This window comes from Melospiza georgiana, chromosome 14 (assembly GCF_028018845.1).
Source record: "Melospiza georgiana isolate bMelGeo1 chromosome 14, bMelGeo1.pri, whole genome shotgun sequence".
In the NCBI taxonomy this organism is placed as follows: Eukaryota; Metazoa; Chordata; class Aves; order Passeriformes; family Passerellidae; genus Melospiza; species Melospiza georgiana.
In genome coordinates this window covers 5847436-5869031 of record NC_080443.1, presented here as the reverse complement: position 1 = coordinate 5869031, position 21596 = coordinate 5847436, and the positions used below count along the sequence as shown (strand labels likewise).

The 21596-nt window shown below is 39.2% G+C and overlaps 1 protein-coding gene across 1 annotated transcript; it reads left to right on the top strand.

Annotated features, from left to right (window-relative positions):
* Positions 1-1761: 1761 nt before the first annotated feature.
* ZNF507 (zinc finger protein 507) lies at positions 1762-20059 on the top strand. The gene is made up of 5 exons (XM_058034304.1): positions 1762-3889; positions 5521-5626; positions 10400-10514; positions 15805-15939; positions 16067-20059. Exons 1-5 carry the CDS (start codon positions 1763-1765, stop codon positions 16428-16430), a joined length of 2847 nt encoding a protein of 948 aa, XP_057890287.1. The 5' UTR covers position 1762; the 3' UTR covers positions 16431-20059.
* The last annotated feature ends 1537 nt before the right edge of the window (positions 20060-21596 follow it).

The window sequence follows — 21596 nt, the reverse complement described above, 5'->3', positions numbered from 1 at the left end:
ATAATACAGGTGAAAGTCCTCTCTCTGTTTGACTTTTTGATATAGGAACAGTACATGGCAGCATATTTCCTTTATGATCTTCTGTTAGTGATTTTTCACCTTAGTTGTTATGCTGCTTCCAGGTAGAGAAAATATTTGCCTATTTAGCATTACTTAAAAAGTTTTAAAATACCAAGGGTAATTTAAGGTAGTATCAATTTTCCTTAACTCATTTTCAATTTGAAAATATTTCGAGTAGACGTTACTGCTTTGAGCATTCATTAAATCTGTGTTCAGGGGAAAAAAGCAGGTTTGTTCCTTCTCACAATGGTTTCAAAACATGTTACAGGCAGTTTGAAACAAACACCAAAGTGTTTTTATAGAACTGAATTAGAGTTTTCAAATAATAGCTTTCAACTTGAAGTATTTAACATGAAGTGCAGATGATACTAAAAAATTAACATTGCTTATATTGATGATTACCTGAACTGTAAGCTGAATGGCAGATGATGGTAATTTATTTAGTTCTGCCCAGAGATTTTCTGTAATAGGAAAGGGGCATCACAGACCCTTCTCTGTGCAATTTAATGCTCTACACTAAATCCACAAGTAGAAATTAGTGGATTTCATGGGTTTTTAGGACCAGTTCTGGAAATTCTTTTTTAGCCTCTGTATCTTTCTTGCAAAAAAAAAAATCCATATAAATTTACTTGGCATAATTTTTCAAGGATGACTGATAAATATCCCTCATCTCTTTATGTTCTCAGTTTTAGATGTAGTATATAAAAACTTCATATAAAATATATGTGTGTGTGTATTTATAAGCACTTGAATAGGGTATTTCTAGACATTTTTAGAGAAGTAAATTTTGAATGTAAGACCTTTTGTCCAGCTCCTTCACCCCTCACCCCACAGCTCTGCCCACATCACAATGTATGTTTTCATGTACATTTTTGTATATTGGCTTCTAATTTGACCTCAAACACTGCACATTATTGCCTGTGGTTTATGGTTTGATATTTTTAAAGGAGGGGTAATTGGAAATAGTAACTGCCTGTAGCTTTCCCTCAAAACAGAAAAGAAGTGCTCTTTATAACTTCAGTACCATTTGATTTTCCCTGCAATTAAGAAATTGTTGCTGCAATTAGTAAGTTTTCTAGAAAATGACATTTATAATGAGAAGTATGATTTGACATTTGAATGGTCTTTAAAATAGTCATAGTGAAATGACTAACTGCAAGTAAATGGCAGAATTACCTTCTTTTAACATTTCAAGGAAAAAAACTGCTTATTTTTGTAAATTATATTGCTGCAAATTGTCATTTGCTTTAGGAGCATTGATGCATCAAAGTACATCAGGAATATATTTTCATATTCTACTGCGCTTTTAAACATCAATATACCAGTTACTGTCAATTGATACTTTAATGTTTAGCATTCAAATGTGTAGTGCTTGTAAGGAAAAAGAGAATAGCTGTAACACTGTTCTTCAGCTTACACTTGAAAATACTTGTCCTACCCATGTACAACTTGGAGGCAGCCTGTTGGAGGCTCTTTTGGAATTATTCTCTGCAGCTGCATTGAAAAGCATCACTAAATGTCCCCAATATCTTTGGTTACTTCTGTAGCCATTCTGAAAATTTTGATTAGTTTAGTGGAATTGGGCTTCCCTGTTTGGTAGAGAGAGCAATGTAAATAGCACTGGGCTGTGTTTTCATTATTGTGCAGGTATAAATCTTTATTTTTGTGACCCCCAGGTATTTTTGTAACCCTCCTAGGTATTATGGAAGAAGGAAGCAGCATTGCAGTATTGATGCCAAATATTGGGGAGCAGGAGGCTGTGCTGATTTCTGAAACAGTCATTGGCCCAACACTGCAGAGCAGCGAAGAGCAGAGAAAATGTAAAACCGACCCCCTGATCCACGTGATCCAGAAGCTGAGCAAAATAGTTGAAAGTGAGAAGTCACAAAGGTGCCTTTTAATAGGGAAGAAACGTTCCCATGCCGACGCCTCTGTGCAGTCCTTGGACACAGCTGAGCTCTGTGAAATCCCAGCTAAAACCATCGAGCTCTCTGTGATTGCTACTAAAAAGACTGAAGAGTTACAAGCAGATTATATTGTGACTGAATGTCTTCCACCAAACAAAAAAAAGGTGACGTGCTATCAGTGTGGTCTCTGTAATTTTCTGTCACCTTCGCTTTTAACTCTGCAAGAACATATAAAACAACATGGGCAGAAAAATGAAGTGATATTAATGTGCTCAGAATGTCATTTTGCCTCCAAAAGCCAAGAAGAACTTGAATCCCACTTCCAGAATCACCACGAGAACGGTGGTAAAAACAGCATCCAGACAAAAGTGCAGCAGTGTGTCAATGTCACCAGCTCATTTCTGCAAGGGCCAGTGGAAGGAAATGTCAAATCAGGGACTGATCAGACAGGAAATGTGGAATGTAAGGATGCAGCTCAGTCTGCTCCTGTGCCTGAAATGGGCAGGAGGAAGTGGTACACCTACGAGCAGTATGGCATGTACAGGTGTTTAATCTGCAGGTACACCTGCGGGCAGCAGAGGATGTTGAAAACACACGCTTGGAAACACGCGGGGGAGGTTGATTGCTCCTACCCCATCTTTGAGGAAGAAAATGAAAACACCAGCTTGTCAGAGACAGTTGTAACTCATACACCTCAGAGTGTGGATACAGTTGTCCTCTCTTTGGAAAACAGTGAACTTGATATCCATAGTGAGCCTTCTCTTCAGCTTCAGATTTGCAATTCTGAGCAGCTGTCGTGTAAATCGCCCATAGGAGCAAATGTAAAAGAGGAAGAGATATTAAGTGAGTCTGTGGTGCATTCTCCTACTACAGAGGTTGTAGAGGAGACTGTATCAGATACAGAACCAGACAATATGATAACTGACAGCCTGCTTTCATCAGCCCAGAAAATCATCAGTTGTAGTCCAAATAAAAAGGGTCACGTTAATGTCATAGTAGAGCGTTTGCCAAGTGCTGAAGAAAGTGTTTTACAAAAGCCATTCTTAATGAACACTGACATTGAAACAGAAAAAAAATTTATCTCAGAGGAGTCGTCTGTTACCTGTGAAGAACCTGCTGAAGTTTATCATTCAGATGCGATTCAGGAAGTAATAATAGAGTGGAATAACACTGAGAAGAAAGATAACGAATTAAGCGCTAATAAAAATGTAACAGCTGACGAAAATGTGCCTCCTGCACGAAGGAGGACAAATTCGGAATCTTTGAGACTGCACTCCTTAGCAGCAGAAGCTCTTGTTACAATGCCAATCAGAGCTGCTGAACTGACACGGTCCAGCCTCAGGGCTCTGACTGGAGAAGATGCTGTGGATGCAGGTGCAGGCCAGGGAGGAGCTGATGGCCCATGCGTGGCTCATTCCAAAGCGGTGTCCTCACTTAAGGATCCTTCAGAGGGGTTCAGTGGCTTAAACCAAAGCGAATGTGCAATAGTTGAGATAAAGAAAGACAGAGCAGAGTTGTCAGAAGCACCAATTAAAATGGGCATCAGCATGTCGCTGCTCACCGTCATTGAAAAGCTGAAGGAGAGGACGGACCAGAACGCCTCCGACGACGACATCCTGAAGGAGCTGCAGGACAACGCGCAGTGCCAGGGCGGGGGGGCGGCGGCGGGGGCGGGCAGCAGCCTGGTGGAGTTCATCCCCAGCGCCGAGCGGCCGTACCGCTGCCGCCTGTGCCACTACAGCAGCGGCAACAAGGGCTACATCAAGCAGCACCTGCGCGTGCACCGCCAGCGCCAGCCCTACCAGTGCCCCATCTGCGAGCACATCGCCGGCGACAGCAAGGGCCTGGAGAGCCACATGATCAACCACTGCAAGGCCCGCATGTACCAGTGCAAGCAGTGCGACGAGTCCTTCCACTACAAGGTACAGCCTCTCTGCAATCCCTGAATACCCTCTTTCACTGCTTTCTCAGTAACTGGGGATCCTTAATGCAACCTTTCTGGAGTCTGGGGTGTCCCCAGCAGGCTGCGCGGGGTCCAGATAGTGCAGTCCTGTTCAGGACAGACCAAGCTCCCAAGCAGTTCTTAGCCACAGGCAACCTCAGCAAGCTTAAGTGATATCAGCTCTTTAGTGATGATCAGCTCACTGTGATTTCAGCTCTTCAGCTTGCTAGGTGCTAGGCAGGCACACCAGGGAGAGAGAGGAGAAGTCTGTGTGGGGTTCCACCTGAGCATCTTTATTGATTCTTCTGTGGAGGTTCCCAGTGACAGCTCTTCTGCCTGAGCTGGGCAAAAGCAGCTCTTTATATGAGGTACAGAAATTGTCCAGTAGCAAGGACAGTTTAAAGGAAAGTGACCTATAGATTACAGAGAGATAAGCAGGGGTCCAAAGGCAGAAGAGGGGCTCCTAGCCCATTCACCATGACTTGGCATTTCCCATCTTAGGCTTCTGACCACCAGGGAGCCCTTGCAGGCTCAGGGCCTGCTCCAATCCCTCTTTCTAACTTATCTCAGTCTGACATCCTGGCTTTGTTGTAATTACCATTAGGGATTATTGCCAGCAGCACGTGCTGAATGTACAGTTCAACTGTAATTATTCTGCTTTACCCACTCAAATAACCTTGCTTCTTCCTCACATAACTTTTTTCCTGACATCTGTACTACGGACATAATAATACTGTGTTGTTTTCCTGCCCACACATAGCAACTGCAGGAAGAAATGGAAACATCAAAGAACTTAATAGCTGAAATTTTAAAAGAATGCTCAAACATGCCTTCCTCTTGTGAGTGTGGCACTTGGGGGTAACATTGAAGCAGAATTTTTTTTATTTTTTTCTGCTGTTGTGTTGCTCTGGATGTTCTGTAGAACTTAGATTTTAAAGATTACAACCAGAGCAGAATAATACATTTCTGCCCTTTTTCTAACTGCTATTTTAAGCATTAGTGAGTGAGTTCCTATGCACTCAGCTCAGTAGTCAGGAATACAGAACAGATTGCATCAGTACCCAGCTGTACAGCTGGACCTCTTGGAAGCACTGGTCATGCAAATTTTCCCATATTTATTGTCATTTAGTCCTAGTTTGAAAAAATACACAGGTAGGGTAGCAAAAGGCTCTCTTTTCTCCTCCTCAAAGCAAGTAGAAACAGGACTGGTGTATTCTTAAGTCAGTCAGTAATATGAAAATTGAGGTAATTTTCACACAAGCCTCTAATCTCATACTGCTTTTGGAGTACAGTAATTTTGGAGGAAGAACTGTGGCCACTTGTCTGTGGCAATGGGGAAAGAAGGAAATCTATTTTCTAAATAAACACAAATCATAGAATCCTCTCAATCACTCTCACCAGTCCTTTATGTTACTAATCCATGATATTTACTTGTTTTGTTTGTAGTAAAATTACCTAAGGGATAATCTGTATATACATTAACATGCATTTCAGACCAGTTGTCATCAACGCTTGAGTAACAATGTCACAGATGATTGCAATATCCCAAGTCTGTGTGTTTGTCACTGTATGTTTGTGGTGTATTTTTTAACCTTAGGAACTGTTTTTCAGAGCCAGCTGCGAAACCATGAAAGAGAACAACACAGTCTTCCTGATCTCTTCTCCACAGCCACAGCTAACAAACTCATAGTTTCCAATGAAGCAGATGATAGAGAAGGTACTGCTTATATTTACCCTTGAAATTACAAAAACTTACTCATAACATTACTTGTTTGCTGTATTTGTGTAACTGGTTTTAAGATCTCTTGTGCTGAAATGCTTCCATGCCTGTTCATAACCTTAAATGTGTGTTCTTTCCAGAGGGCAGAATTTACCATAGTCAGTCTTGAGGTGGCATTTATTGTTAGCTGATATATTTTTAGCCCCAGTAATTAAACCCTTCTTGTGACAAACAGCTCATATGCAATATTATTCTGGATTTTTAAGAAGAAAATCTTTTTTTCCTTCCTTTCTTCAGCAGCTATAGTATTTTCCAAATGACCTAAACAAAAGAAGGGCTTTTTTTTTAATTCACCATGGTAATGTAGTTTACTGTCAGCATATGCATACAATGCCATCCCTTCTGAGTTCAGAAATTTCTGTTGATTATGGTAATGTCCAAAATGAGTCATTTATTTTAGCCCTAGTGAGGCAAATGTAAGACATTGTAAATATGCAACCTGTATCTGTAGGAGTTGCCTGGGTAACAGTAGGTATGCATTTTCATAGAGACATAGAATGGTTTGGGCTGGAAGGGACTTTAAAGCTCCTCTCTTTCCAAGCCCTGCCATAGGCAGGGACAGCTCCCACTAGACCTGGTTGCTTAGAGCCTCATGTTTGTTTAATTGTGTATCTGCTTCTAATTTAATAGGGTTTGTTCGCAAAACAGAAACAGAAACCAAAGAACAAAACAAAAACAAGCCAAACAAACCCTTGATGCATTAAAGTAATCAAATAGGGGAAAAAAATAACTAAATTCTAAAGTACAGGAGAAAATGTGGCCTTAAAATCTCTTGTGTGTCCTGGAAAGCTACTGTCTATCAAAAATCCCTTGTGTGTCCTGGAAAGCCACTGTCTATCATTGCAGTGTGAATGCATCCTCTTCTCTGGTGAGTTACAGCTACTGAAAATACTTACAGCATTTTTATTTTGAAGGCAACACTGTAATTATTAGCATTTTGCAATTTTAGAGCATTATGGATAAATACTAGTAATTAGATAGTCTCTGAACAACTGTGAGCTGAAGTAGTCCCATTTTGTGCACAAAGCTCTTTTCTGTCCTATCTGTGCTCTCTCGTTTGTTTAGACAGCAAAATGTGCACTCTAATAGTACTTAGGTTGCTGTGGTAATTTCTGGGTTCTACCCTTTCCTCTACAGCTGCTCAGTGAGTGCAAAAGTTGTTGAAATGGATGCAGTTTCTTGTGAAAAAAGGCTCTGATCAGCAGGAGCCAGGGTGGATGGGCAATGGTTTGCCCAAAACAACCTGGTACGTGTCAGAGCAGAATGATTTCCCAACTTTGCCTTCTGCTCTCTCAGCTCACACTGCCTCCTTTTCTGGCTTTCAGTGTATGAGTTAAAATTAATTACCTTTTCATCCTCAGGTAGAGTGACCCTTACTGCTCAGTCCATCCCAGGACCTAACCCTGAGAGAGCCATTGAGAGCCAGGGGGAGACAGGGAAATGGCCAGGGAGGCTCTGCTGGGAGTGGGAACATTTCCCATTACATACTGGGGGATTTCTGCAAAAGCAGTAGCATAAATGTTTAATGACAGTGATAGGAAATAAAACATTGTTCCTTTAGTAAGGTACAAATATCTGCAAGCACAGCTTGGACTGTTACTTCTGGCAGTGTTTTGTGTGCTGTTCCTAAAGATGTCCAATACAGGAATAACTACCTTGCAATGCCTGAAACCTGTCAGGTTTGGAGAAGTACTGGACTTTTTGAGCTCAACTCCTGGTAATGTGAAAATCAATAGTCCTATCTGCTTTGGAAATTAGTATGTGTAATGAGGTTATTTTACAGTTTATATCCTGATTTCGTACTTTAGCTTCCATGAAAGGGAAGCCCCTGTTCAAGAAATCTGCCTGCTTTCAATTAATTTAGAAATGTTTTATAAATATTTTTTTTCTTATTATTACCTTATACAAGTGTTCCAGCTAAGCACTTTAATTGTTTACCCCACATGAAATTTAGTAACGTGGCTTGAATGAAAACAGTTCTCCTTTTAAACTTTTATTAACTCATACTGTGGAATGCTTAAATTATTTCAGAACCAATTTATAATCAAATTGCAGCACCACTGCAGTACAGCAATATCTTGTCAAACAGATGTCATCCCTATAAAGCCACACAAAACAAAGAAGTTTATGGCACAGCATCTGTTGATGTGAAAGATGCCTGAGCTGGAACAGTTTCATTTCTTGTTTATGAAATGGTTGGTCCTAAAAGTCTCTTTATTCATCATGGTTGTACAATAAATTAAAAGGAGCATTATGACACTGGGTATGATCAGACTGTAAATGTCTAATAATGAAGGAATAGGGTAATAAGCAGCATTAGAGGAGCACCTGTTACTGCTGCTGCAGCAAAGATGGCATTTCCATATTCACTTGTAGGAGACCTGATATTCTCCATCCAGAAAGCAAAACAGCCCCCAAACCCACAAGAAATAAGCCAGTGGAGGGATGAGGGACACAAATGCTATTTTGTAACAGCAAGAGAGTATGTGATGTATTATAATTTATGTGCATTTTCTGGAAGGAATAAATATAAAGTAGTGATTGGTATAAATAATTGCTCCTAAGTGTGTGCTGCTGGGTGTGAGCATCTTAGAACTATGCTGTGGCAAATATGTTTGCATAATGCACTAAAAATCTCATTAGATACTGTTGGTTTTAAACTGCCTGCCCACTGAAGTACCAGATTGGTAACAGAAAATACATTTGGAAGCAGTTCATTCTAAAGCTGCAGAATTTAAGATGGAAAACCCCTTCAAGCAGAGCACAGCCCCTGCTCTCCCATGGATCTGCAGCCCAGTGAGTGTCCTTGATCCATTGAGGTCTTCTACATGAATGTGTTTTCCAAAAGAATAATGCAGAAATATAAATTCCAAAGTCTTCAAGTAAATAATTAGAATTGTTCTGATAATTTTTACATTAAATGAAAAACAAATCTAATAAATTTTGAGCATTTTGTAGGAAAAATTGCAGTATATTTTGCTTTAAGGTTGACTTGCAAAGAGTGCCTGCTGTGTATTACTTCCATATTTTTTCTTATAAGAGTGCTAAAGAGTGAGAACTGTGTCATGTTTTAAAATTAAATATAGGAAATGTATTTGTGGTTATCTTAGTACAAACAGAAATATTCCAATTTTATTTCCCTATCTTTGCATTCAGACTGCTATTTTATTTTATATGATATACTATATATTCTTCACAATAACCCTCTGGGGTTATCAGCCTTACCTAATTACTTTGCATCTTGAACCAAAAGTGCTAAATTTTGAAGTGAAAGTTTAATTAGTTGTAATTTTTCCTTATATTGAAGCTGTGTGAATGTATTCATCAGAATAATATATCTAGAACCCTTTTTGGCATAATTCAGTGCCTGCCTGTGGGAACAGAAATGTCTCTTTAAAAGAGTTTTACCATCATGACTCTTAATTGTTTTGATAATGAGAAAATTCAGCCTAAAAAATAACTACATGAGGTAGAGCATGATAGGCTGGAATGGGAAAATTACCTGCATGAAAAATGCCATCCCTCTTCCCAAATGTTAATCTCTTAACCCAAAACAGTGCCATTATTCAGTGAGGGAACAGGGCTGTTAAAGTGTACACACTTATGTCTCAAAAATGTCCCAACTGTGCACTGGTGGGCACACATTTCCCTGTGTAAGGAGTCATTAGCCTTTGTCTCTGCAACCATTAATTTTTCAAGAGTCTTTTTCATTCTGGAAGGAAAAAATTACTTTTGTTACAATTGCTTTTTAGTAATTTGGAGAAGTTCCAAATTATTTATTAAGACATCTGGTCAATATCTATTTTTTTATCATCTCATATCTTTCAGAAAGTGTGAGTGTATGTTGGATGATAAAGAGGATTTAGAGGCTTTGGGAGGTCTTTTGCTTTTCTTTTCTGTGTTTGCCAGTTTGAAACTCATCTGTCGCAGACATCTTTTCATAAAAATCCTTTCTTTAGGATTTTCCCTTCTGGGAAGCTGAGGCCCCAGAAAAAGAATGTAAACAATGGTTATCTGCTGCTGTGGAATGCAACAGGTGCATCTGTGACTGGCCCATCTTGGATGTTTACAATTAATGGCCAATCAAGGACTGAGCTGTCTCAGAGTCAGAGAGAGCTCCTTTGTTATTCATTCTTTTCTGTTCTTAGCTTAGCCAGCCTTCTGAGAACTTTCCTTCTATTTCCTTTTAGTATAGTCATAATGTAATATAGATATCATAAAATAATAAATCAAGCCTTCTGATCATGGAATCAGCATTCTCATCTCTCTCATCCTGAAAACCCTTGTGACCACGATCACACTCATCCATTCTCAGTCCCAGTGTTTTCCTTTGATGCATTCTGCAAAGCACTGAGGCTGCTGGGTTCTGCAGTCCCACATATTATCACCTTTTGCTGTAACACTGGACTTCACCCAACTGCAGGGAGAAGGAAAATGTCCACATTGAGAAAAATAATGTTTTCCTAAAATTTGAATAATTCCTGTAAATGGCAGAACAGAATGGTAAAATGAACCATACCTTTATTACCTCTGTGTCTGCTGTCTTATTTAACACTTTAAAAGTATTAAATATTTCTTTATCGACATTCAAAACTGTTACTTTAAAATGTAAATTCCTGTTTCATAATTCAATTGTGATGAAGTTATAATCTGAGAGTTCCTTACAAGGCTGAGTGCAGCTCTCTAAAGGAATGGCTTTTGCTCCAACAGGAAGCAAGTGTTCCTCCCAGAAGCTGTTCAGGTGTGACGTGTGTGACTACACGAGCACCACGTACGTGGGAGTGCGCAACCACCGCCGCATCCACAGCTCGGACAAGCCGTACAGGTGAGTGCCTGCTCAGCCTCAGCCTCAGCCTGCCAGGGCCCTGCTGCCCTGCCCTGCCCTGCCAAAGGAGCTGCAGTTACACTGCTGTACTGCACATTACTCAGGGAGACACACTTGCTGCCTCACTCAAGCTATGTAATTAAGATTTGCTAATTTTTCCAGAGTGCATCTTTTGCTGTGGCAGTCTTCTGCCTGTTTTCAGTTTGAAGCATTCACATGTGGAGAGGAAGATAATTCTGTTATAATACTGGACTTTGGCCAACAGTAATAATATATTTCTCAAAACCTTTGCACACCTAACTTCATTTTGGATTTGCTTTATTGCAAAATGTTCTCCATTGTCATATTACTGCTTTATACATCAGCTGCTACAGAGTGTGGGGAAATCCTGCCCTTGTCACCAAGTGCCTCACCTTTATCATTGGTTTCTAACAATAGTAACATACTCACTTAGGATCATATTTTATAATTTTTCTACAAGGGTATCATATGGATTTATATGGGAACTTGGGTACCTAAAATCACATGTAATACTACTGCTGAGGTCCCCAGCAAAAAAATAAATCCTGCATTTTCCTATTGGTTGCTGTATAAATTGCCCCAGATTCAATCTGTGCTTATATAGTGTGGATCTCTGTCCCTCTCTAGTGGCTAGAAAGTAGATCTGAGTCAATAGATTTTTTTGAGCTGATCTTTATGTAAACTCCTGTCTTTAGTGTAAATTCTGGGAACTCAACACCTTGAAAGGCTGAGCCAAGCCAGGAACTTTCTCTTTTAGATGAACAAACCCTTAAGATGTGTTGTAGTTTGATTTGTGCATTATAATGATATCCCATAACACCAGCAAAAATTCACAAGATGTTTACTCAGACAGCAAGTGTGGAATACAAATAGATTGTTTTCTCCTCAGAACCTTCACTATTACCATTATTTATTACTTAGTGGGGTTGGAGCAGCAGATACTGTAGAGTGTCTTGTACGTGGTAGTTATCAAATTGGTGTTAGCAGCCTGTTTTGATTTAGGAACCCTTGGAAATTTTCCACTGGTGATACAGACTGCTGCATACTAAATACAAATCAACCCATCTGCCTTGCTTCTCTTATAATTTTTTTCATAAACCCCTTAGACAAATCTGAAAACCTGGCAGGATACTTGAGCCACATCTGAACACCATAATGATCCAGTATTTATGGTATTTCTCCTTCTGAAACATGAATTCCTCAAGCCTTCCATAGTGTCAAACAGCAACCTACTGCATTGCTGCCTTTTTTGAGAGCTGTAAACATACTTTAGATTTGTTTGACAAAACTTCCTGGAAACTAAGGTGCTGAGCCTTAAAGGATATGTTTCTGTAGATTTGATATGTTCTGGATTTTAATACTGCACAATTAAATCCTTTCAAAAATATAGTGAGTATTCTCAGGCTAAGTATGCAGCAGCCTCAAACTGTTTCACATTATAGAAGAGACTTTCTAACTGGACATTTTACCATTTGAAAAAAAAAAAGAAGGACCTAAAGTTCAAACAAATACATAAGAATTTTAGCTGAGCTTGATGGTTTCTGTTTTAATATGGTAGATACAGGAAGGTTGTGTGGCAGTATATTGATATTTATGAATAAGGAATTCGTGTAATACTTTGGGATCTAAATCCATGGATCTGAGTTTAGATCCAGACTGTTCTATGTATTGGTTTTATACAAAGTATAAAAGTAAAGAAGAAGTAAAAAGAAAAAAATTGAATGGCATGATGTGATATGCTTAGGGCACTTAAATTTGAATATGTTGATCTTGTCACTGACTTCTTTTTCAGCAATAAAGCCCTGAAACTTGGTGTTTTATTACTGGTTTGGCTTTTACAATGTCCTGAGAACATTGCTGGTGCATTAAGTAGGGCACACACTCTCCCCTCCAGCTCTGAGGGTCACATTATGCCTTTGGAAGGACTGCACCCAGCCACCTGCACCCTCACCTCCCTTGCTCTTGGTGCTGCTTACCCACATCAGGAGAGGGGCTCGAGGGAGATTTCAGGAAGAAGCACAATCTGTAAGCCTGGTGATGCCTGCTGAAAGGTGCAGGCTGTTTTGGGCTGCAGAAGATTCTCACTGCCCAACAGTGATTAATGTCATACCTTGGAGTTGTGCAAATATGGTTAGTCCTCAGCTGCAGCCTTTCCAGGCACCTTTGCAGCCTGGGAGCTGCTGGGGTTGGGAGCAGTGCCAGCAGGGAATGGTCAGAGCAGTCACTTGTTGTTGTCTCTTCAGATGTCGCGTGTGTGACTTGGCCACCACAAATAGGAATAGCCTCAAGTGCCACATGAGGCAGCACCCCTAGGAGCATCAGGCAGTGCAGCTTTTGGAACAGTTCAAGTATGTAATGGGGCTCTTAAAGCAGTGTTCAGATCCTGTTCCCTTCCCTCCTAGAGTCATTCTTCGGTCCACAGAGTTGTTTGGGGTTTTTTGATGGATTTGCCATGGCATTCCCAGGCTGATTAAACATGTCCATGACTTCCCTCTGGGACCTGTTCAGCTTTTGCTTCCCAGAATGTGGTGGTTGCACACACACTGCCTATTGCAAGTAGTTTCTGGGCCGTGTTAATTACCTGGAGTTGTTAAGGAGATTGTATGAGCCAAAACCATACCATGGCACCTCTAACATTTAACATTATAGACAGGTAAATTCCAGCATCCAGGAACATTCCCTGGCTTTCTTTAGTATCCCAGTCTAGGCACAGCCTTTGCATGTACATGTCTGGTGGAATCCAGGCTGGCATCACCTAGTTAAGATTTATTATGAATAGCCATTAAGGGATGAGTGTCCCTTACAGTCTGTCCATAGATATGGGTGATTTATAGATATGTGAGAAAGTTGGTGCAAATGTGTGTAATTGTCTACTACTAATTTGTAACAAAACATAGAAGTTGGGAAGGGAAAGGAAAGAAAATTGGGAATATTCTGAATATTTCTCAGTGGAAGATTTTAAGGGCAATATGAAAAGTCTAAATAAAGCACACTCATATAGAGGTTTCTTCTCAAGAAAAGCTGCTTCTACAATTTAAAGGTACTTCCCCTTCATTTTTCTCAAATGTTCCTAGAAGCATTAGGTTGTATTTGCTCAGCTGTCATACTCCCACAGTATTGCTCCTGGTATTACCAGGGATTACTGGAAACCTCCACACTTTGGTCCCTGATCCCCAAGGAATTAGTCTATCCAGAACTGCAAGAGAATTGTTTCCTCAGTGTATCAATGCAGAATACTCCTGAACAGTGAAGTTTAATAATTCAGCATTAATCAAGCAGTAGGGCAGGTCATGCTATGGAACTGAAAGGCTTCTACTACTAAACTTATTGGCAAATAATTTTGTTTCTCTGAGAAAGTTGCATATACTGTAAGTATGTGATCATTAACTGTAGAGCAGCATACTAAAAGTTGTTTGTGTCTGATTTGAACTATATGTCTAAATAGTCAACAGTATTTGGCTCAAAAGATATTGTTCTCAGCAAAGTAAATCACCTGAGTAAATTAGTGAGCTTCAAAAAATGAGAGTATTTAAAAGGGACTAAAAATGGACACTGGGCTGTGGCTTCATTGATTGTGTTCCCAAATCACTGACCAAGCAGTGTTACTGGCACAGAAAATCAAATGTATGGTGAGACTAGTGGCACATTAAATGAAATTAAGATTATTTGTTGATCTTTGGGTTTTACAAAAAAAATATTTTGGCCTAATTTTATCTATAAATTAACTATAAGGTCTGCCTTTTATCTAATGATGTATTTTGTAACAGCCTCATTAGAGATATCAGGATTCCCAATCTGAGAATAGACTCACCTATCTTTGAAAGCATCATTTTTCTTTGTGAGGCACCAAATTAGAAGGAAAAGAGACAAATAGGATCCTAGGGAAGAGTGAGCTAGAAGGACACACCTGTTGTTCCCCAGCAGGACAGAATTACCTTGTTCCACAAGCAGGGTAATGTGCTGTGCTTTCACCTCATTTGGGAGAATTCTGCTGTTCTCTGCAATCTTCTGCTCAGCAGAGGTTGTTTTCTGTGTATGATTATTTGCAGGCCATTTAAGGACTATACTGTCACTAAGAAAAGTCATAAAGCCTTACTGAATTGTAGTCTATAATGTGGTTTTATGTAGGCCTTCTTGTGTTTTCCAGGTTACATTTCTGAAAGGGTCTTAAAAACTTACAAAAACTGACTTGCATTGGGATAATTTTAAGACTCATCATAGTAACACACTTGGGATCACATTGCTTGAGCAGAGCTGCATTCCTGGTTATAATTTATTAGCACAAGGTCACCTTCAATTGATTCTGATCTTTTCCATGGGATTTGGGGAACTGAAGCCTTCCCAAGTAGCAGGTAGCTGAGCAAAAGGGCTTTTTTATCAAAAAGACAGATCCTGCTCTGAAGTGATGTCATGCAGTATCACTCATCTCCTTCATGCTGAGGTGACTAATTTATCATCTTAAAAAGCACATCAAGAACCTCCTCTGATGTATATTTGTGCATGAAAAGGGTTATACAGGATTTGATCAGCCTTGGGTTATTTCTGTTCATAAATATACACTGCATCTCCCTGTCAGTAGGATTTATTCTTCAGGGTTTTGTTCTTTACTGCATAAGATGATGTTTTACAGAGAAATAGAAAATTTAGTCTTGTGGTACCAGAGCTGATGGAGAAAATGATCACCTGTGTGAATCCTGATCTGTGAATCTGTTCAGAATCTGGCACTGCCCTCAGCAGCCTGCTGATCCTGCCTGAGGGGCTGGATTGGACTGTGCACCCTCAAGAGGTTCCTTCCAACTTCAGGAACTCTGTGATCCATAATAAACTAATACCTGCTGTACCAGGAAAGACTTACTTAGTTCAATTGGCATAATTAGTGCTAATTACACAGTTCCTGCTTGGTTCAGAGCAGGGGCAGAGAGAGCTCACCACCTCCCTGCCAGATGCCCTGTTTCTGCACTCAGCAGCAGTACTGCATTTCTGCAGTGTTTGAACACTTTTATCAGGCCAAAAAGATAAGATTTCAATTCAGTTCTTTAGGAAATTGAAAAAAAAAATTAGAATGTTCTCAGATCCTAAAAATAGTCTTATATTTCAGGATGAAACTTGGCAAACTAACATGACCCAGTTATGAAACTGAAAATGGGACCAAGAAGAAGGTTCACATGGATCTCTCTGCTTACTCATCCTTGTGGAAGAACTAAACCATTACTAAACTAATAAAATTGACTTTGAAATGTTTCTCTTTTCCTTCTCCATTTTTCCCCAGATGTTCTCTCTGTGGATATGTATGTAGCCATCCTCCATCCCTGAAGTCCCACATGTGGAAACATGCAAGTGACCAAAATTACAACTATGAACAAGTGAACAAAGCTATTAATGATGCAATTTCACAAAGCAGTAGGTATGTCTGATTTACTGTCACACCTATAATCTTTAAAAAAACCCAACCCTGATCCAAAATAAAGTTCCTATCTAAAAGGAACAGCTGTATATTGTAATATTTGTTTTTGTTTTTATTATTATTTCAGGTTTCAAGGACAACTCACTGACAAGACCTTGTTAGAAGGCACAGATGAAAGTACAGTACCTATACTAGGAAGTTCAGACAACCTGGTGTCTTTTACAGAGTCCATTAACCAGACTACAAATGAAACTTCAGGTTCTGATGAAAATGAAAAACCTACCTTGATGAATACCTCATGCAGTTTAGAAAAGAACTCCACTCTACCCCATCTTGGCACAGAATACTGTGTTCTTCTCTTCTGCTGCTGCATTTGTGGTTTTGAGTCTACCAACAAAGAAAATCTGCTGGATCATATGAAAGAACATGAGGGTGAAATCATAAACATCATTCTAAACAAGGACCACAGCACGACTCAGAATACAAACTAGGTGAAGCAGTAAGTTCAGAGAGGATTTCCTAGAGTGAATATTTTCTTTTTTGCTAATTTTTGCCTGAGAAACTTGCTAAAGAGAAGAATTGCAAGCAAAACTTGATTTCCCATCCTGAGTTCTTGTTTCAGTAGGAGTACAGTGTTTGAACCAGGGACTGATGAATCATTTAGGAGATAAATACAAGGTGTGGAGAATAGAAGGATCCATTTTAACCTGTTACTTCTTTTTATGGTGCCAAGAATGTAGGATTGTTGGTTTGTTTCATTTCCTGTCAGGTACTAGTCAGTAATAATGCATTAGCACAGTACTTTAAAACCCAAAGGTGTGAAAGCTTTGAATCCCTTGAAAAGCTTTTTTCTTCCTCCCTCTTTGTTGTTTTCCATGTAATTCAGCAAAGAAGGTTTTTACCCTCTTTTTTGAAAGCTGATCTGGCAGCAGATCAGATAGAACTGTTACAGAGTGATCTGGTAAACCCCCCTGCCTGGGAGGTGGGGAGAGGGGAGGTGGCCAGGGCACGTGTGTGTTGTGTTCACACACAGGAGTTCCATTTTCCCCAGTCTATTTTTAAGGCTTTACAAACTCCCAAGTCATTTTCCAACAAAGACTGCCATCCTTTCTATTGATTTACAGCAGCAGGAGGTGAAGGGCCTACAAACATTCTGTTAATAACTATTTGTTTGATTTGATCCTAAGTACAAAACTCCTATCTTTTCAACTCATGGTATGTAACAGATTATTTTTATAACAATAACCTGTTGTTTTTTCTTGACACCATGAAGCTTATAAAAAAAGAAAAGCTTATAATGTCACTTTCCATTTTTGGTGATTGTTTTGCAGTATGGATGAGCAGTGTTTTTGATGAGAACATGATATTAACAATAATTGCCACAAAGTGATGTAGATGAAATCTATGTAGATTCCAAAAGATGTAGGTGAGCACAAATTGGGATTTTCAGAAACGCCCACGTGCTTTGGCATTCTTTGAAATGGCACTGGCTGGCCAAATTTCCCACTTGTCTGTCAGAGCTGCAACTGTGGAAATAATGAGCTGAACGATAATCTTCCTGTAGAAAATCATATTTAAAAAAAGAAATGGCAAACAATTTCTTAAGCCAAAACTGTATCCAGTCGCTTACTGAATAAATTTTACTAGTGCCTATAGTATGGATTGATAAAGGGAATTAGGGATTACTTTGTTGTCTAAGAAAACATAGAAATCTCACCCTTTCAAAACCTTCAGCTTCTAAAATTAGTGTGGAGCTTTTTTGGTTTGTTATTTTTACAGTTCCAGCAGTTGGCAGTAGAAGATACTCATCTGTATATCAATGTGGAATAATATTACACTGGCTAGTTTCCTGGCAACTTTGTTGAGGTTATTGATTAATCTGGCTACTTAATTTCTTTGAAAGATTCATTAAGTGTAGTATCACTTCCAAAGAAGCCCTTTGGCAGCCAGATTTACACTTCCTAGTTCAGGCATGTATTCCTGCTTCTAATGAATGGCAGATGCACAGCAGCTTGCCTGGTGCTGACATGGGCATGCAGTGACCTGATCTTTGGTAGCTCAGTATTTATAAAGTTCCTTACTCTTAGGAAAACGGTGGTTTCTTCCTTTATTTACACCCTTCAAGCAGCAGCAATCAGCTGCAGCTGTAAATGTGAGAGGCTGGCACATGGAGTGTCTGTATTGTGCTAGCACTGCCTGGAAGTGGCAACCAGGAAAATAAAACAGTAGCAGAAGTCACAGCTTCATGAAGCAGCACAAAATGCAGAGGCCAGGGTAAAAGCACTAAGGCTTCAAGTGTATTTGATACTTGTTTTCAAGAAATTTCCTCAATTTGACTTCTTCTTTTAGGTTAAATAGGTATTATTTTGTTTATGAATTAGATAGCAGAACATACACATTTGACTTGAAGAATTAGTCTGGATATAAGGTCAAAGCATTTTTGTGTTGAATTTTTGAGATACTTTAAATAATATTTGAAGCTAATTATACATTATTTTCAGTTAGTAGTTATTTTTCATATTCCTACAGTTGGATTTTACATTTGAAAAACACATTATTTATTTACATGATCCCAAATTCCAGAGGAGATAATGAACTTTAAATGGGGTATTCATATTGTCTTACTGACACTGCTGTTATACCTTGAGTATAGAATTAATGTGAAAATACTACATCATCTGGATTATATCTCAGCTTTCTCACTCAGAAGTCCCATTTGTTTGAAAAATTAAAGGACAGTGAGATCCCTACTAATGCTGAACTACCAGTCAGTATTCACAGAAACAATATTTACCACACTGTTATTTTTGTGTAATTCTGTTAAAGTTGCTCAGCTAGTGAAAGATAAAAAAGGAAAAACTTGCATTCATAAGCTAGAAAGGAGATGGCAATGAAGCAAAATTTCAGGAGGCAATAACCTGGAATGCAGAAGAGCAGCCCTGGTGTGTGGAAGGCACACGAGCAGCGTTGTGTGCAGGGCCCAGGAGTCAGTGTCACACATCCTCAGCAGGATGTGCCTGCTCACAGTTGTTCTTTGCCATCTCATTGCTCTGCTCTGTTTGACCATGTGTTCCTGTAAAGCAGAAAGCTACTTGCCTCTCTAAACCATTATCAGTCCTGACAAATGCCAACAAAGAATTCTTTCCCATATGCACAGAGATTTACTTTTTTTAGCTGTCTCCATGCTGCTTGCAATTAGTTACCCACTCACAATTCAGGGGCTTTGTCAGAAGTCCTGCATGTGAAATAATTATAGGCTTGGTTTTTCTGAAAGCAAATTGTTTCTCAGGTTATCTGCTTTCAAAAGTGTATGGCTGGCCTGGTTGCATGTTTTGTAAGGGGTTTTAAGCACATTTCAGAGTCACTGACACTGCAAATTTCCCCTTTCTTTAAGCTTTTAAACTATTTTTGTCTCTTCAGAGACAAAATCAGCTATTCACGTGCTGTTTGTTCAAATTAGATTTTATTCTGTGATACAAACTGTACCTTGCAGCTTTGTTTGCAATGCCTGTACTTCCACTAAAGAGCAAACTTCATTCACACTTGGCTGTACTGAAAAATGGGTGCATATTTCATCTTCCTGATTTATGCTTGACCTGGAAAAATAGAGTGGGATTCAGTCAGAGTTCTTGTATTTTCCTCTTTCATAAGCACTTATTTAATCATTTGAAGAAATGTACAGTTGGTGCTCAAAGTAACATTTGTTAAGATATATTTAATAGAAATTTACATTTGCATTTGATATTCATGGACATGGGTACATGTATTTTTTTAAGAAAAGGTATTGTAACACTATGGCACTGCTTTTATAGCCAAAGTATAAAAAAATTTAGAAAACTGACATGTAAAGACTGCAGTTAATTCTGATACTGTATCTTATTAAATAGGATGAGTTTTGTTTTATAAAGTTATCCAGCACATTAAGCTGCATGCCTTAAGCTCTCTCTAGGATTGTGTTCCTGATAGGCAACTCTTTGGAAGGATGAAGCAAAGTCTGTAGTACCACTTTAACTACCTTCTGGAATACTGTACAATGGTAGAATAATTTATTTTGCTTTACAGGAGTTTGTCACGTATTGACTTTAATATTGTATTTTGGTAATAAACTTTTTTTGTTAAACTCTTTAGTCACTTTTATTTGGCCTCTATGAAATATGAATATAGAAAATCCAAACACTGAACCAGTGTTTAGAGAGAGGGAAATCTGTTGAGACAAAAAGTATTTGAAATACTTTACTGCCATTTCTTACTGTCGTATGAAATTATTAGTATTAGATGTTATTACTAGTTTAAGTACTGCTAATACAAATTTTATCAAAGTAATTGTGATGAAGAAATATGAAACTATTAAGTCAAAATATTTGTAAGCCTGCATGCAGTTAGGGTGGCACCATGCTGAAGAACTGCAAATTCAAAATTCACAATGAAACTAGTAGGAATTTTTTCCCTAATTTAAATAAGAGTGAAAGCCTTAATCAGCTTTTTTTCAGGTGATTGACTTCTGCTTTTCCATCACATAAGCTAAAACATATCTTGAAACCTATTTTTAAATATACAGCATATTTCTTGGCCTTGCTGGAGCTTTTCTTCCTATCTTTCTCAGGAAAAAATAAAGTCAGTTGGTGTTGCTGGGGAGAAAAGAGTGTGGCCAGGATACCCACTGCTGGTATCAGTTACATAAACAAGCAATCTTTTCCCATTTTCTCATTATTATTATTAAGGCCCTGGACCAAATATGTTGAAATAAAGGCTGGAACTACAAATGGCTTCAGATGTAACACTACAGAATGCTGTGTTATGCAGCTTTTTCACATTTTCTCTAATGCGAAACCTGGGGGAAAAGCTTTTTGTAGTAGGATGTGCTGTCCAGTTATTATCCTGTTCACTGGGCTAAAACACCTTCCTTGTTCAGCTGAACAAAGCCCAGGAGCCTCCTCAGGAGCTTCTCCCCCATCAATAACCTGGCCATGAGTGACCACAGGTGGGACTGGGCACTGAGGGTCCTGTGAGGGTTGGAACAGCCCTGGGAGCTGGGAGAAAAGGATCCAGAGCCCTGGCACACAGCACTGGGATTCAATCCCTGTCCCAGATCTCTGGCAAGTGTTCAGGGCTGGAATTGCTGCAGAGAGCTGATGCACCACAGGGAGCTTCTGTTCTGCATCCCTTTGAGGCAGGTTTGGAGAAGAGCTGTCACACAAAGGAAGGGACACACCATTAGACCTGACCTAAGATTAGCTGGCTAATGAAATCCACAATTGCTCAAGCCAAGATTTTTTTTGCCCAAAAGTTTTAAAAGTTGAGAAAAGTGATAACCCAGAAATTTGGCATGTTTGCCACCTACCACAAGGCTGCTGAACAGCACTCAAAACACTGCAGGTTTAGACTTAAAATTTACTGGGGCAGAATTTGAGTGCTCCTGCTTTTCCAGTTCATGGTAGCTCTTTCCAGAGTACAATCCAAGAGAAAACACAAATAAACTGAATTTAAAGTTTCTTCCAACCATTTCCTGTTTGTAGATGTTTGGCATTTGCTGGGATTATGGCTAAATTGGTGCCAACATGAACACTCCACTACTGTGATCTAGTTGGAAGACAATGGGCAAACAGAATATTGTTAAATTTCCTTTTGTTACTTTGGCAAGTAAGAAGCCTGCATTG